Source organism: Eptatretus burgeri, chromosome 5, assembly GCF_056783735.1.
Source record: "Eptatretus burgeri isolate ZD-2024b chromosome 5, Ebu_testis_v1, whole genome shotgun sequence".
In the NCBI taxonomy this organism is placed as follows: Eukaryota; Metazoa; Chordata; class Myxini; order Myxiniformes; family Myxinidae; genus Eptatretus; species Eptatretus burgeri.
In genome coordinates, this window is record NC_140965.1 from 81,495,042 (window position 1) to 81,513,240 (window position 18,199).

At 45.3% G+C, this 18,199-nt stretch overlaps 1 protein-coding gene across 1 annotated transcript in view; it reads left to right on the forward strand.

Annotated features, from left to right (window-relative positions):
* The first annotated feature begins 4,475 nt into the window (after window positions 1-4,475).
* The window catches only part of LOC147026823 (uncharacterized), a 273,043-nt gene continuing 259,319 nt past the window's right edge, over window positions 4,476-18,199 (forward strand). The window contains 2 exon segments of the mRNA XM_085882634.1: window positions 4,476-6,797; window positions 7,372-7,514. Of these exon segments, the coding sequence (XP_085738760.1) occupies window positions 7,430-7,514 (85 nt within the window). The 5' untranslated portion in view covers window positions 4,476-6,797; window positions 7,372-7,429.

Sequence of the window (18,199 nt, forward strand, 5' to 3'; positions counted from 1 at the left end):
GATCGAGTCGGCGAGGGGGTATTATTCGCCGGCCTCTCCGGGAGTAGATGACGGTTTCACTTGAGGGAGGCTTCCGATCCTTTTGGTGAGCCTCGACTCGAGCCGGAGATGACTCCCCGATCGCCCCTGGGTGGAACGCGGTAGCTCCGTCGTCACCCTTCTCGGGTGGAGTCCCTGGGGGGGAAACACCTGGGGAGGGAATGTCAGAGGGAGGTGTGCCAGATGGTGGTGTACCTGCGGGGGGAGTGCCTGAGGGAGCCAAATGACGAACCGACACTGTGGTCTCCCTGCCATCCGGGAGCCTGACATGAGCATAGTCTGGATTAGTATCGATGAGTTCGACCTCTTCCACCATGGGTTCATACTTGCTTTGTCGTACCGGGCGTTTCATGAACACTGTTCCGGGATGGGTTAGCCAGTCGGGCACCGATTGGCCATCAACATAACGTCGTTGGTGAGTAAACATTCGGTCGTGAGGAGTCGCATTGGTGGACGTGCAGAGCAGAGAGCGTATGGAATTCAGAGCGTCGAGAAGGGTAACCTCCCACCGCTCGGGGCCCAGCCCTCTTGACTTCAACGCCAGAGTTACGGCTTTCCAAATAACTCCATTATACCGTTCCACCTGACCATTACACTGTGGGTTGTAACCCGTCGTTCGACTAGTTGCTATGCCGTGCTCTAATAGGAATTGTTTTAGCCCGGCCGACATGAAACACGGCCCTCTGTCTGAATGTATGTACGAAGGTTTCCCAAACATAGCGAAGAGGTCAGAGAGACATTTTACGACAGTGCCCGAGGTCATATCCGAGCACGGAAACGCGAAAGGGAACCTTGAATACTCATCAACAACAGTGAATATGTATCTGTTGTCTGTCTCGGTCGGCAGGGGCCCTTTGAAGTCAATGTTTAGTCTCTCGAAGGGAGAAGTGGCCTTGATCAGTCTGCCAGAAGCCGAACCATAGAATCTGGGTTTTAGTTCAGCACAAACAGGGCATGAAGCATTCATTTGTTTAATATCTTCAATAGAATAGGGCAGGTTCTGCCTGCGTACGAAATGTGCCATTCTGGTTACCCCGGGGTGGCACAGAGACACATGGAGGTCTTGCAAAGCCCGACCGATTGCCGCCGAGCAGTAGACCCGCGAGAAGGTGTCTGCAGCAGGGTTTTCCCTCCCGGGCCGGTAAACAATGTCGTAACTGTAGCAGGCTAGGTCTATCCGCCATCTCATAATTTTTTCATTCTTAATTTTCCCGTTATTTTTCCCATCAAACATGAATGCCACGGATCGTTGGTCCGTAACGAGCGTGAAGTGGTTTCCCAGTAAATAATGTCTCCATTTCCGCAGCGCTTCGACGATGGCGTACGCTTCCTTCTCTATCGCTGAGTGTCTCTGCTCGCTTCCAGAGAGAGTTCTCGAGAAGAACGCGACTGGTCTCCCAGACTGATTAAGCGTAGCAGCTATCGCGTGATCTGAAGCGTCGGTCTCCACCACAAAGGGCACCGAGCTATCGATCGACAAAACCACGGAATTACTGATATCGTCTTTTAGGTTGTGGAAAGCTGTCACAACAGCGGCATCTGGTGGAAAGTTTTTGCAATGCACTAGTGGATGTATTTTCTCGGAGTATTGCGAAATCCATCTCGCATAGTAAGCGAACATGCCGATCACCCGGCGCATCGCCTGCTGGTCCTGAGGTGGGGGTAGCTCACGAAGTGGGCGCAATCGCTCAGGGTCAGGCTTAATCGTGCCGTCGGTTATCGTGTAGCCGAGAAGGTCAATTGACCTTGCCGAGAATACGCATTTCTCGTAGTTGAGAGTCAGATTATATTTTCTAGCAATGCTCAAGAATCGGTCCAGATTCATATCATGATCCCCCTGATCCCTACCGCACACTGTGACATTGTCCACGTAAACAAAAGTGTCTTTGAGGTTTTCATCTGAGATGATGTCGTCCATAACCCGTTGGAAGCAAGCTACCCCATTCGTGACACCGAAAGGTATTCTCCTGAATTGGTAGAGGTGCCTACCTGCCTGGAATGCGGTGTAAGGTTTGTCTTCCTCTCGGATGGGAATTTGATGATAGGCGCTTCGCAAGTCGATGGTACTGAATACCTTATAATTGGCCACGCGTTCGACCATCTCATCTATGCGCGGCAGGGGATAGGCATCGAGTTGGGTAAAGCGATTGACCGTTTGGGAATAATCGACAACCATTCGCTTCTTATGGTTCTGACTGCTGGTTACTAACACCTGTGCGCGCCATGGCGAATCGCTCGGTTCTATAATTCCTTCTTCCAGTAATCGCTTGGTTTCTGAAGTGATGAAATTCATGTCAGCAGTGGTATATCGCCGCGATTTGATCGCTATCGGTTTGCAGACCGGCGACAGGTCAGCGAACAGCTGGGGGGACGTCACCTCCGCGGTGGTCAAAGCATTTAAAATTAGACGAGGTTTGCTTCCTCCAAAGGGTATTTCGACGCTCGTGTGCTGCTTGAGGACATTATGACCCAGAATTACGTCTGCGCACAAATCACGAAGCACCGGTACCCTTACATCCCGATGCGTGTACCCTTTTACGTCCAATTCGACTTCGCAGTACCCCCGTACACAGGACTGTAGTGATGTGGCGGCCATGCATACCGTATTGTCTGTCGGGTGGATTTTCCATTTCCTGCCCTTCACTAGCGAGCTGTTGACGAAACTTTCAGAGCTACCGGTATCAATCAGTGCCTCCGCCATATGCCCGTTAATTCGTACGTTGATGATAGCCTTGGATAAATTCCCCGGGGAGGCTGCAGTTAATTTATTTTGCAAGTAGAGAGCCGCAGAAGTGGGTTTATTTCTCCTTTGAGTAGATTTACATACCCTGGCATAATGCCCTTTCTTGTCGCAATTCATGCATGTGGCATCTCTGGCGGGGCATTTTTGGCGGAGGTGCCTTTTGTACCCACAAAAGAAGCATTTACCAACCGGAGTAGCAGCTGAGGAGTTTGACGTGGCCTGGGTATCCGGCTCCTCTGGTGTTTCTCCATCCCCTATGTCTGGCTGTGTCTGTGCCAGTGGGGTTCCTTGAGTTCCCATCGTAGCAGCGTTCATTAGCAGCATCGGTGTCCCAAATGACTCAGATTGCTGCTGTGCCGTATCCATCGCTCGAGCCTGATCGACTACCTTGTCAAGAGTGGGTTGCGCTTTCTCTAGTAAGCATTGCTGTATGTGGGCTGATCTGAGTCCTTGGATGAATGCCTCCCGTGTCGCTTCCTTTCGGTGTTCCTCGGCGCTTACGGCCCGGAAGCTGCCATCTTTTCCCAGCTGATTCAGAGCTTGCAGGAACTGATCGATTGTCTCCCCGGCTGCTTGCTTGCGTGTGTTGAGAAGATGTCGTATGTATACCTCGTTCTTGCGCTTCACGTAGAGCGCCTGCAGCACGTCGATAGCTGCTTCGTAAGTGTCGCACTCCGAGAAGAGCCTGTACACGCTGGGCGAGACATGATTCACGAGGGCGGCAAATTTGTCAGCTCCCTCTTCGATGATGGTCAGATAGTGTGAGAAGGAACAGAACCAATGCGACCATTTCATTTCTGCGTCAGTCGCGTTTGGGTCTGCGTCGAACCTCTCTGGTTTGTAGATCTTATCCATCGCTGGTTGAGAGAGCCGAGAAAACCAAATGGAATAAATTGAAATGAAGACGAGCGAAGAACCTTCAGAGTTTAGGCTTTATTCCATTTGATTGAAGCCGCTTCTACGGGCACACATGGAAATACAAACGCAGCATGGAGTACAAGCAGTAAGGTACACACGCGCAACTAATCACTGCAAAATAAATCAGTATTACATATCAGTCTGTGTTCTCACCATTCAATGAGCACCAAGTGAGCCGGCGACATACAACGACAATGCCCCAGGGACAAAACCCCGCGGCCGAGCCGAACCTCAGCTTTATCTCTTCTGTGCTCGAGCCGGGCATCACGTGGTCACACGTCACGACCTTCCATTCACCACAAAGATTACCACACGTTTGTTCATCCGTGAGGCTGCACGAACTTTGTCAGTACCGACGATGTTTCCCGTAGCGATAACGAGATCCTCGACGCTGACGTCGTTGGGCGGGACACAGACGACGCCATGTTTTCTTGTTAATGCTTCAAATACCGAATAACGGGAATATGAAGTCATGTTTAGGAAGGGGGAGGAGGGGTGATTGCTCTCGTGCAGTAATTAAATACGAACCGAGACAGGTTTCCAAAGGAAATAAACACAGCTGAGGAAAAAAACGATCAGTTGAATGCCCGGGATGGGCCGCCAACTAAAAGTTATCCACAAGAAGCTGTGGGCTCTTTCTCTCTATCTCGGGGAAAAGGTATGTGAGGAGAGAACAGGGGGATGGGGAGGAAAGGGGAGGGAAGGGGATGAATCGAAGGGCAAACCGCGGAATATCCATGACAGATGGGCGGGGTGGGGTGACAATGGCGCGAGGGAAGGCCGAAGCACGACGTCGAACAAAGAGGGGAGGGTGGGAGCACAGATAACGATACATACAAGGAAGCAAAGGAAAGGAGGTGAAAAAACGAGGCGAAAGGGGATTGAAACGCGAAAAAAACAGGGCAGATCACAGCTCACCAAGACAACACAGCTACCATGACACTCCACTTGACCGAACAACAGCCAGCAGGGGGTGAGAGGGAGAGAGAGGGAGAGAGAGGGAGTGAGTGACAGAGACAGAGAGAGAGAGAGGGCTTTTTGTCACAGCATGTCAACAGGCTGCTCCAGTTTGTGTTTGCTTGATAGTTAAACTTGTTTTATCAGAATGTTTTACCATGACATGTTTTTCACAGTGTCTCCAGGGTGTTTATCTCTCCACTGTAAAACTCACATTGTGTGATCTTCCTTTCTTCGTCGGCTTCAGCCAAAGGTGTGAAATGCAGTTCATGTTCTTGTGTGATCATGAGATTAGCTACTTCATGTGGGTAATTTTCCAGGAACATCGAAACATTTCCGGGTGCTGAGCCATGATAAAGTGCTGTGTTGTTCAGTGTGTAAATGTGATGTCATGTTTGTTCCACTTTTTCAATCCATCCATGGCTTGGTCATGAAGTTACTGTTTATGAATGAAAAGCATTATAACCATCTCGTATTTGGGAGAATTCAGGGAAATATGCAAATTATTCACAGCACATGTTCATGTCCAGCTGTTCAGATTCTCCTTCACGATAAATACATCTTGAATGTTATTTCCGCCCTTACGGGCTGCTATTCACGTTTTATTTATTATACAGTCGGTAAAGCTCAGGGAAGACGTTGTACATCATAAATACTATTTATGACACAATGGGAGACATCATTGTAATTTTCCCTGAATTTCAAGGATTGTATGTCATGAGACAAAATGGATAAACCAACAAGGTATCTGGGATTTGAACCTGTGAGATCCCAGAATCTTGTATTAAATGTGAAGAGGGGGAACAACAACAAAGAGGTGAAACCCAATAATTATCTCTTGTGTAAAGAGAAGGTGTGAATGCATAATTCAGGTTAAAAAACAATTTTTTTTGTTACTTTTAAACATGAAAAACGAAGCAACTTCCTGATCTGTAGTGTGCAGCAGTGTCAGTGTCAGTTTGAGAAGAAGAAGTTGTGAAACGCACAGGAAGTTTAACGGTTCTTCTTAATGTTTGAAATTATTTTAATTTTTGTGATTTTTTTTTTTTAACTGCTCTCAGGTTTTTGTTTGTATTTTAACAAATGTTCATCACACCAACGATGTCATCATTAATTGAATTCCAGTTACCTCCATGACCAAAGGTGGAAGGAGGTTATGTTTTCACCCCTGTTTGTCTGTTTGTTTGTCTTTGTGAAGGATATCTCAAAAAGTTGTAGATGGATTCGGATGAAATTTGGTGTGCAGGTTGAATGTGTGGAAAGAAGAAACTGATGAGGTTTTGATGAAGATCCGAATCCAGATCCACATACGAGAATTTTTAAATTTTAAAGTGAATCATCACAATTGATGATAGGACCAAAAACAATATATTGCACGATATTTCAAAAATTTATTGGGCCCGATATGTTCTACTGGATCAGGCATTGCGTGGTGCAGATATGTACTCCATCAAGTGCCCTTCTGATGATGACTGTGTTTCCTGCAGAGACCTGAGGTTGTAAATGTGAACAGTTCATTGTCATGTTTTCATAATTACAAAGAGGCGATCAAATTTTCAGGACTGGATTCAAACTCGCACAAAATGGTAAATGATCACTGACTCCCCTCCTTAGCTACAGCACGTTGCCTGTTAAATTGCTTTCGGTTTGAAAACCCATCATCATGATTCTTCACCAGCCTCTGTGGCATAATGGTTTGAGGATCCACTCTGATTCTGGGAGGTCGATGATTGGAACCCCGGCCGAGTGTGTTGCTTACTTGCTTGATGATTAACATTAAAAAAAGGAGAGAGCATGGACAAAGAACCACTCATTGGTAATAATAGCACAAGCTCTGATGGGCCTAATGGTCTCCTCTTGCGTCGAAGATCCTTGTAAAGGAACTCATGTTATTATCATCATGACGCTTTCCTGAATAACTTTTCTCAACTTCAAATAGAGGAAGGAAAAGAGTAACACGATGTGTCAGAGAAACCGAGTGGAAATAAACTCGCCATGCTTCCCTTGTCTCGAACCACAAACACTCCCCGAGGTCTGGTTTTGACATTTTTTCCTCACGCCAAGCACAGAACACAACAGTGAAGGGTCCACCACAGTCACCAGGAGACGAGGAGACCCCGTCGATCTGCTCGTACCACAGGTGAGCCTCTGGTTCTGCAATCAGAAGCAGAACAAAGAAGAAAACAAATTTTTCTCAAATGCTTTGTGGGGAAAATGCAGTCGATTGTTAATTTAATATCATAACCAGTGAGCACTGCATTCAGAGTCGTGATAATACGTTTATCTCAATTTCAGATGACATTGCTGCACATATAATTATTACAAACACTACAACAGTTACTACGAGAACGATATAGATACAGGTTCCTTTATAAATAACTACAATGCAGAAGGACATGAAGCCAGTCAAGCCTGCACAACGGCAGCCAACCAGTGGTTCTTTGTTCATGCTCTATTCCAAGTGCTGTGCAGCAAATTAGGAATCGGCACATAATTCGTTGGTATAACACGGCCAGGGTTTGAACGACTGAACAGATACACTAACCATTATGCCACCAACAATGGTGGATGACACCCCCGTGTATAAACAGTATCGTTTGTTGCATTTTGACCTGGGATTGTGAACAATCATAGTTTTGCTGCATATAAAGTACACCGATCACCTTTTTCGAGGTTTGATGGAACTTTATTTACCTTGCTGTCTGTTCCTTCAGGTTACTGTTCGTTTTGAAGATTTTGTGAAGGACTGAAGTAGATGCGGGAGTGGGAAGGATGGCTGTGGCTCTGAACGTGGATCTGCAGATATCTCTCCTGGTCTTCGTCACGGTTCTCTGCCTCTCCACACTTGTTCGTGCAGGTGATTAAACTTGTTTATTGCAGATTGTGGTGATTCATCATCCCAAAATGACAAATCATAATATTCTCTGGAGTAGAAATATTTCCAACATTTTAAATTTATTTATGATTCATTCAGGATGAAAATTACAACTTGTATAAAATCGATTCTCAGAGAGCTACCTCAACGCTGGTGAGTTTGACATTTCACCCAATCTGATTGTCAGGGAGTGCTTGGGGTGTGGGGTGGGGGGTTAAGACCGACTAGGGAGGTTAAGACTGACCTGAAGGAACAGCTGAACAATTTCCCTTGGAGGCGCACAGCCGAGTTCCTCAGAGATGAATGGCACGCGCAGGATGGAGGGCGGCAAGGATGTGTCGCAGACGGGGGTACACGGGGTCACAGACGGGGGCACAACCCACCAAGAATAGACAGACACAAGCAATCTTTCATAAATAGGGGTTTAATGGACATAAATCAAATGTTCATCATGAAAATAAATCAAAATGGGATAATAATGAAACATGAGGTGAACTACACCTAATTTTGTCGCTACACAGACTTTAATACAGACAAGGGGGAAAGATAAAACAAAAGTAAAATCCTCCCTTTATTCTGGCACTTAGCTATGTGTCCAGAGATGATCTTTTAGGAGTCTGGCGATCGAGCCATGTAGTTGCTGCGCTGGCAGCCGCACCAGAAAATGGAGCCAAGTCGCTCTCTGGGCGGGAACCATATGTGGTCATTCGCAAGGATAGTCCTCCTTCGCTAAGGACCCACAAACCTTCATACAGTTTCTTCTTTCAAACAAATATGCTGACCCTGGTCCTCTCTTTCACCAGGTGTGCTCGCCACAAATGGGTGCCATCTTTCTCCTTCACCATACGATGAGACGATTTCTGAGGCCTCTAGATAAGCCCACAAGGCGTGCACTTCTACTCTTCTCCTCTCCTCAGAAATGGACACTCTTCACGAGCCAGCAGCAGTCGATGGCTAGCATTTTGCTCCAGCACACGGGCAAATTCACAAAACACAAAAACGAAAATCGCGCAGCCTTCTTCGTCATGTCGAGGAGGGACTAGATGAGGGACTAGGACCTCCATCTCAACTGCGTACCTTGTCCAACTATATCCTCTCTTGCAATTTCTGATGTCTACCGACCTATCGTAAGCCTCAGGGGCGTGACTTGCCAGTACCAAGCTGGGAAGGTAGGATTTCTTCCTGCTCGGAAACGTTTGGCTCTGTTGTTGGTGGTGGTCGTGGTGTTGTTGTCACAAGAACGTAATTCTTTTATTGCTGCTTGTAAATGGAAAAACGTAGGAAAAGGTCACAGGGGGCAATCACATACTGGGAGAAATTAGCCTTAAACCCTACTTTATTTAGCCTTAGCCTTAAACCCATTATGAAAACACAGCATGACACCCATGTGGTGACATGTAACAATCTTAAGTTGACAGTTTTCCCTACTTAATTTACATCGAGATGTCTCCTGCTCATCCACTGACCATGCTACACAATACAATCCTACCTTTAAGTTCCTCCATCCACCCCACCCATATGCCAAGTTTCAATTTTTTACTTGGTGCAGTTCCAGATCGAGGTCCAAAGTTTTTCCTTTTTACCAACATGGCTGCCACTCCACTTGACCGATGATGTCATAATTATCATTAAAACATTCTACATGAGTTGTCGCTCCCATGGTGAAAGCTTTGCATCAATGCAACAAGCGGTTGCAGAGAAAAACACATGTTCCTTGCAGACATGCAGACAAACACAGACAGACAGACAGACCCAAATGCAATACCATCTCCTCTGGCAAGGATCACAAACCATGTCAGAATTCTTAATAACAGCAGCCTGTATTGTTCTGTTCTTGCATTTGGCAGCCAAGGTAGCTCTCATTTCTTGGAAGCATGGCTGTGCCACTGATGCTGTGTCCCTCAACCTGTACACAAGTACTCATTTTGCTGACCTCCAAAGGATGACAGGCTGAGTCAACTCCAACTGGTATTAATTCAGAAGCCATTCAGCAGCCAACAGGGCTTGAATTCAGGACCCTAGGATCCCAAGCCAGCCACCCAAACCACGAAATCCACACCAGGCTTAGCAACCAATACTGAAAGTCTTTGAACAAAGGTTGCAGTGTAAGGCGAACATTTAATCAAAGAAAAACCTCCATTTAACATTGTAACCGAAAAATATCGTTTCAAAGAGGTCCAAAATAAACTTAAATTGAAATATCAGTGGAGTCGATGATATAATTCGTTAAGTCAAGGAGTTTGGCGTTTCAAAACCCGACCAAGTTATGAGTTATCTTCATGACTTCAAACATGGTATGTGTTTCACTCTTGCTTGGCGCTCAACATTTAAAAACGGATGGAGAACGGAAATATAGAGAGAGGCGGAGGGTGGAGACTAGGGAGGGGGTGAGAAGGGGATGGAAGTAAGAGAGAGAGAGAGAGAGAGAGAGAGAGAGAGAGAGAGAGAGAGAGAGAGAGAGAGAGAGAGAGAGAGAGAGAGAGAGAGAGGGGGGTGGGTGAGAGGGATGGAATAGGGGAGGAGAGGGATGGAGGTGGAAGAATTTTCCTTCTGTATCCACCCTGTTCACCACATTCCTCCCCACCCCATTGCTTGTCCAATTTCTCAACTCCACTGTTGGTGTTATCTACTTCACTACTGTTAGCTTTGTCCTGTTGCATCCTCATCTGTTCAATGTTCTCCCATTTCCACGAACCTTGACTCTGCATATAAAAATAAATAGGGGCAATGTTCTATGCTCACCTGGTGAAAGCACCTTGCAGACATGATAACTACCGAGTTCCATCTAAATCGGGTGAACACTGCCGTGTCCGGGGGAGGGGTGGGGTGGGGGGGTTAAAATCCCACTACCTGACGACAGTTGTCGTGTCCAGGTGGTTTGCCCCTACCTGGACGGATAGCCAAAGGATTTCCCTTGAAGGCGAATAGCCGAGATTCGCGGAAGATAATGGCACACGCAGGAAGGGAGGGCGGCAAAGGCACGTGGCATACGGAAGCACAGCACAGAGGTTTATACTCGAACTCACGACAATTATACAACACAAGCAACTTAAATAAATATGGGGTTTAATCAAAATAAATCAAACAAGTCTGAAGACGACAATGGCTCACGAGCGGTATTTGATGATGTAGATTGTTTCAGAAGTCAAGGATGAGACAATGTGATCATTTTTGACCAAGTTATATAAATGATCAACATGATGTGGTACGGGTGACAGGTTATTCGCTGCAAAATGTCACAAACCCGGTTTCGTTCAACAACTTTCAAAATTTGACCTTTGCATAACCTTTAAAGATCACAAAACAATGTTGTGGACATTAAAATAAGGAAACAGGATACGTGCTATAGCTTATTGGAGTTAGTTCATCGAAGAATGTCGAAAACCCAGTTTGATTCCCACAATTTTGAAAATTTGACCTTTGTGGCCTTTAAAGGTCAGAGGTCAAGGATTATGACCTTTGGTGCAAAACTTCCTCTGGAACATTCCAGGAGCAATATAACGTCATATAGGCTATATGGCGTTTCGCATCCTCGGATTATTATCCATACTTTGATGAAATCAGCATAAAAACAAACTTGAAGGGGGCGCCACGGGCAAGGTGTTCGAGATAGAGCAAAATGGTTTCAAGACTTGAGGTGGGGAATCACCTCAAGATTAAGAAAAAAAAATATTGTCATCCTAGCTCTCAAAGTTTGGGCGGTCATATGATTTTTATGTCAAAATTCGCAATTTTCTAAGTTTTTGACCTTGTGACCTTGACCTTGGGACGAAATTGAAAAATCGGACAACGACAAGTTTTAGATAATTCATTTCGCTATTCAAATACCGAAGAACCCATTCCATTCAGTCAATTCCCGAGGAGAAGATAGATTTTTAAACCGACTACCCCTAAAAATGGCTATTTTTTGGGCGTGGCTCTGCCCACAATGGGCGTGGCTCCGCCCACAATGGGCGTAGCACGCCCTCATCCAGGGGAACACAACGAGACATTGATATCGAACACTTAACCAAGTTTCATCAAGATCGGATCAAAGTCCACGGAGTTATGCTCTGGACAGACAGGCACACAGACAAGCCGGAAGGCGGACATGGGTAGTCGATCAAGTCGAATTTAGTCGTTTTTCAGCCGTTACTAGCCAACAAAAGCGTCCATAGCAACGGTTCTTTCTCACACATAACTAGGACATACCGTGAACCTACCATACCAGTTTCATGTATATCTGACTCATAGTGTCTGAGATATAACGAACTTTGTTTTTTATTGTTTTCGACCAGGGTTCATTCAAAGTCTATCTTCTCCAACATTTTTCAGAGGATCCGGCTGGAAATTTTTGACAATATGGCTCAATGTACTGCCCACAGTCGCTCGTGGCCCGATTTTTGATTTTCGAAAAAAAAAATAATTGAGATTTTTTTTGAAAATTTCAATGGTCCGTTGCTAGGCAACGGATGGGTCCATAGCAACGGTTCTCATTTGCACACAACTAGGTCATGGTATGAACCTACCAACCAAGTTTCATAGAAATTGCCATTGTATTAACGGAGCACTGGACCGAACAGACATACATACAGACAGACAGACAAACATATCGACGGAAATACTGATAATAAGGGTAGACTAGATCGACTACCCAACAGACAGACACACAGACATAACGAATATAGTGGTCACTCTGGCTGGTGCTCGTGAACCAATATTTACAATGGTGATAATTAAAAGTAGAATAATAAAAACGGAATGTGAGGGAAACTAACTCTAATTTTGAGGCAACTCCAAACAGACTTTATACAGACAAGGGAACAGAATGATAAAAAGAAAAATCCCTCCTTTATCCCAGCACTTAGCTGTGTGTCCACGGATGAGTTTCTGAAGCTTGAAGGTCACTGTCGTGGTGGTGGCGGTCCAGGTTAAATGCCCCGACCCAAATTATGGTGACGGGCAGTCTACACTGCCAGCCTGGATAGCCGAGGGGTTTTTGCTTATTAGAAGGTGGACACGTTGATCCTCGGAGATTATAACTTATGAGGGAGGGGTGAGCGGAATGGCGGAGTGATGGAGGCACAGATGAATGCACAGGGGGGTTTATACTCGAACCCCATAACAAATACACAGACAAAGCAACTTCAAATAAACATAGAAATTTAATGACTATAAATATTTACAAGGAACAAAAATCAGAATATAATAATTCGTGAAGTAAATTAATCCTAAAGTCTAAATCGAGGCGCCTCGACACACAGACTTAAATACAGACAAGGGGAAACAAAATAAAAGCAAATCCTCCCTTTATCCTGGCACTTAGCTTGATCCAGAGATGGTCTTTGTGGAACTTGGACTCAAGGTGCTTCGTCCTGCACGTGTAGATGCGTGCAAAATAGCGCCGAGTCGCTCTCTCACATTGGGACAAACGTACATGAGGAAATTCGTAAGCGGTATTCAACACAAACGCTCAGAGACCACGTGCAGCTTAGAATGGCGCTATCCCCTTCGGTGACAACATGAGGCTTTGAGGCTCGTCTCATATGACCAGTCAAGAGTCGATGGCCCGCACCCCCAGGAAACACCCAGCACCTCAGCACCCCCAGGAAACAGGTACACCAAGAATCAGGTACGAGCAGAACCAGCAGGAATGGTCGAACCGTCACCCAACGTCAGGAGCAACAACTGACTGTTGCATCCTGTCCAAAGATAAACTTCTTCATTGTTATGAGACCAAGATCCCTGTTCTACCCCAACACACAGGGTGGTGTGTGGAAGGTACATCCTGTTGGTTGTGATCCAATCCCATGGAAGATCTTGAACACACAGCAGGATCCACTTTGGCAGTCCATGCAGAGAATGAAGAATTCCATCTTCTTTTCATCATTTAATCTCATTCGAACCTTTGACATTTTAATTCATGTTCACTAACACCAATAGGCTCTCAAAACTCAGGATTTACTCCGAAGTAACTTTAAGTGAAAACACCTTCAAGGAGGAAGAGGGGGGAGATTGGCAGTTGTTTTTAACAAAATTTAAGTTCAAAAGCAAAACCTCATCTTCATTCAACATTTTTTGGGGGGAATCCACCTTTCCTATTAACACCTGGTGTTGGCTTCATGGTGAGGGTGGCTGGTTTGGGATCTTAGGGTCCTGAGTTCGAGCCCGTTGGCTGCTGAGTTAACACCAGGTGGGGTTGACCCAGCCTGTCATCCTTCTGAGGTCGGCAAAATTAGTACTTGTCTACTGGTAGAGGGGCACAGCATCAGCAGCACAGCCTTGCTTCCAATAAATGATAGCTGCCCGTCGGCCAAACTTCCACATGCAAGAACAGAACAGATCCTTTAGTATTCAATTAACCTGAAAGCACAAATCTTGGTCAAAACTCATTCCAAAACTCACGGCTTCCCCTCCACTCCCACATGATGTTTATATGTGTACTGTACCGTCCACCTAACAGTGATGACTCCATCTACACCTCACTATCCGAAAACATGGACCATCTTCTATCTTCTCATCCAAACTATCTTCCTCTTATGTGGTGACTTCAATTGTCATCACGCCAGTTGGCTAGGTGTGGGTACCTCTTTCACCTGTCATGGCACCTCAGCAAAAGCTTTCTGCGACTCATTGGGACTGACTCAATCGGTCAACTTCCCGACCCGGATCTTAACCAATGGTACTCCATCTCTTCTGGATCTGATTTTGACAAATTTCCCTGACAATATCTGCTGCTCTTTCCTCTGCTCCAATCGGTTCTTCTGACCACGTCCTTGTCAAAGTGGACATCTCTCTGGCTGTTATCAGAGAACCACCTCACCGCCGTCGAGTCTGGCATTTCACTCAAGCTGACTGGCAGGGTCTCCAAGCAGCCATAAAACTTTTTGACTGGTCTCCTATCACTACTTTCTCAAACATCAACTCATCCTGGGAATTCTTTCAAAGAAACTTGCTCTCCCTCTTGCACAGATTTATCCCCTCTCGTCTTCAGTTGTCCTACCCTTGCTCCCGCCCTTGGTTTACTGAAGCTTGTGGCGAGGCTGTTGTCCTGAAGCAACTTCCCTTTGCCTCATGGAAAGCAAACCCAACTGAGGGTAATCTCAGTTCCTTCCACAAAGCTCGGAACAAGTGTGTATCTACCCTCAGGAGAGCCAGAAAACAACATCTTTCTCATCTCAAGTCTGAACTCTCAAACCTCTCTCCCTCCTCAAAATCCTGGTGGCGTCTAATCAAATCTGTTTCTGGTGTATGTTCCCCCTCCATCCCCTCCCTTACCATCTAATGGCCGCACTGCTGATTCCACACGTGATAAAGCTGAATGTCTAAACTCGGTGTTTGCAGCTAAATCTTGTGTCCTAAACCCATCACTTTCTCCACCCACCTTACCCAGTCACACCCAACTGTCCCTGGACTCTGTATCCTTTTCTCCTAACAAGGTGGAGAGCTTGCTTTCAAACCTCGACTCAGATTCTGCAACCAGTCCAGACGGCATCAGCCCACATGTCCTCAAAGCCTGCTCTTCTGCTCTTGCTCACCCTCTCTCTGTTCTGTTCACCCTCTCATTTGCTCAAGGTCATCTGCCACCTGCTTGGAAATCTGCAAACATCACTGCAAAAAGATGCAAAAACAGATCCCTGCAACTACAGACCAATCAGCCTTCTCCCAATCATCAGCAAGGTTATGGAATCCATCAATGCTTCAGACATGAAATCCTTCCTCTTCTCCAATGGCTTGATTTCCGATCATCAATTTGGTTTCAGACCAGGTCACTCTACCCTGGATATGCTGCTGCTGCTCTCCCATCAATGGATGGAGGTCCTCAATGCCAGACAGAAAATCCGAGCCGTATCCCTGGACATATCACGTGCTTTTGACACAGTCTGGCACCCTGCCCTACTCACCAAACTCTCTTCCCATGGTATCCAAGGCCATCTCCACTCATGCCTCACAGACTTCCCCTCCCGTCGCAGTCAACGTGTGGCCCTAAATGGAGTTCTTTCATCCCCCCTTCCTGTCCAGGCTGGAGTTCCTCAAGGTAGCGTTCTGGGCCCTGTTCTTTTTCTGGTTTTCATCAATGATCTCTCCGACTCTGGAAAATCCTCTATATCTCTTTGTTGATGACTCCACCCTCTGCCATCCCATCTGTCATCCCTCAGACCGGCAAGCAGCAGCTTCTTCGCTCATTGCAGATCTGGATAAAATCACAAACTGGTCCAACACGTGGAACATGTCTTTCAATCCAGACAAATCACACACTCACTATGTCTCTTCGAAAGGACCGTTTAGAAACCCCCCCCATCCACTTTCTCAACAATCCTCTGGAAGAAGTCCTTTCTTTCAAGCTTCTGGGTCTCACTATTTGCCATGACCTTTCCTGGGAAAGTCACATTTCAAACTTCGCCTCCAAAGCCAGTCGCCGACTGGGAATCCTCTGTCGTACAAAGTCCTTCCTCGGCCCTCCTGAGCTCCTGACCACTTACAAAGCTTTTGTCCGGAGCCTGATGGAGTACTGCTCTCCCCTCTGGGCTGGAGCTCCTGCCTCCCACCTTTCTCGGCTTCACGCTGTAGAAACCAGGGCATTTAGGATCATCGGCATCTCTTGCAATGAGGCTGAGTCTTTGGGCCTCTCACTCAATCACCGCAGGTTGGTCGGTGGTCTTTCTGTCTTCTACCTTCTCCTCTCCAGCCTTGCCCCCCTTGCTCTCTCTGCGATTTGTCCCCACCACAATTCCACAGGGCGCTCAAGGTCCGCCAAAAACCCCCTTCTGGTAAAACTACCAAAATCACGAATCACTGCTCACCTTCACTCTTTCATTCCTCTTTTTTCCCACCTTTGGAATAAACTCCCTCACTCTATTCTTTCCCATTCTTCCCTCCAGGCTTTCAAAACAGCTGTTCACCACCACCTCTTCTCATCCCCCATCCAAATCCTCGATCTTTTCTACCCCCGATAATCCACCCAAGCCCACTTCCTTCAATTCCCCTGCTTTCCTTCCTGAAAGTCCCTGTAATGTCCATCTTCTATTCCCCATGTTCCCTGTCCCATCCCTCTCCCTTCCACAGATCTCCGAATGTGTCTGCTCCCCACTGTTTTGTCCCTCCCACTCCCGCCCCTCTTGCCTCATTCCCCCTTGCTGTGCGTTGTGTTAGCTCTCATACGAGCCTCGACAAGGTATACAAAAAAAAAATATAAAAAATTCATACCACCAAGGAATCTCAGGTCTTTCAGCTGCCAGTAACAAAAGCAGGCCCGAGATCCTCAATCTGAAGGGAATTCTTCACTGCTTGGAACACCTGGACACGAGGTTATCTCACAATATTTTATTATTCAATACATGTGATTTAATATATATATATAATATATATATATATATATATATATATATATATATATATATATATATATATATATATATATATATATCTTCTTCTTCTTTCGGCTCGTCCCATTCGGGGGCGCCACAGCGGATCATCCGTATGATCCGCATAGTGATTTGGCACATGTTTTACGCCGGATGCCCTTCCTGACGCAACCCTGGTCGCCTCTTACGACACAGGGATATGGTACACCTATTTTAAACAGGGTATACACCGGCCCAGTATACTGGTACTCATTTCGCCGACCTCGGAAGGATGACAGGCTGAGTCAACCCCCTGGTGTATTAATTCAGTGGCCCAACGGGGCTTGAACTCAGGACCTTTGGATCCCAACCCGCTGCCCTAACCACTGCGCCAACACCAGGCTCGGGATATATATATATATATATATATATATATATATATATATATATATATATATATATATATATATATATGTATATATATGTATATATATGTATATATGTATATATGTATATATGTATATATGTATATATATATGTATATATATATATATGTATATATATATATATATATATATATATATATATATATGTATATATATGTATATATATATATATATATATATATATATATATATATATATATATATATATATATATATATATATATGTAAAGTATTCCAAAGAAATAAAAAAATAGACGTACTGGATATCATGTAATCCAGGAAGATATGATTTTTGTGGATTGTTTGATATCTCCTTCAATATCCCGAATTGACAAGGAATGGTTTGTAACCAGGCACGACCAGGTATAACAGCTTAGTCGGGGTAATTCATCTGATTATTGTGCAGATCTTGGATTACTACTTGTCGGTCACATGACAAGTTATCAGGATGATATCCACACCCAGGAAGGTGTTTATTGATGTGACCCTTGGGAGATGCATGTCAGCAGACCCTGGCAGGTGTTGTGGATTTTTTCACCTTGAACCTCATAGTGATCGTTGTAGAATTCTTACTGGTTGATTGTGGAATCTTATTTAACTTGCAGGGCTTAACGTCGAGCCGATTCGGTTTTAAATGTATCCCTCGTACACTTCTCCTCACAATGAACAAACAGAACCCCCATTTGTTGCAATATTATTATTCTATTTTATTTATCTTATTTTTTAGTTGACCATTAAACCAACCCGATTAATTCACTTTCCACAGCTTAAGTACATTACACCAGAGTTTTATTATTACTTGGTACTTGGTCAGTCCCAAGGAGTACAAGCCACTGAGATGTCATACATCCTCACGTGCTTGCACTAAAACAATTTTACATTTCAAAGCATTTTATAC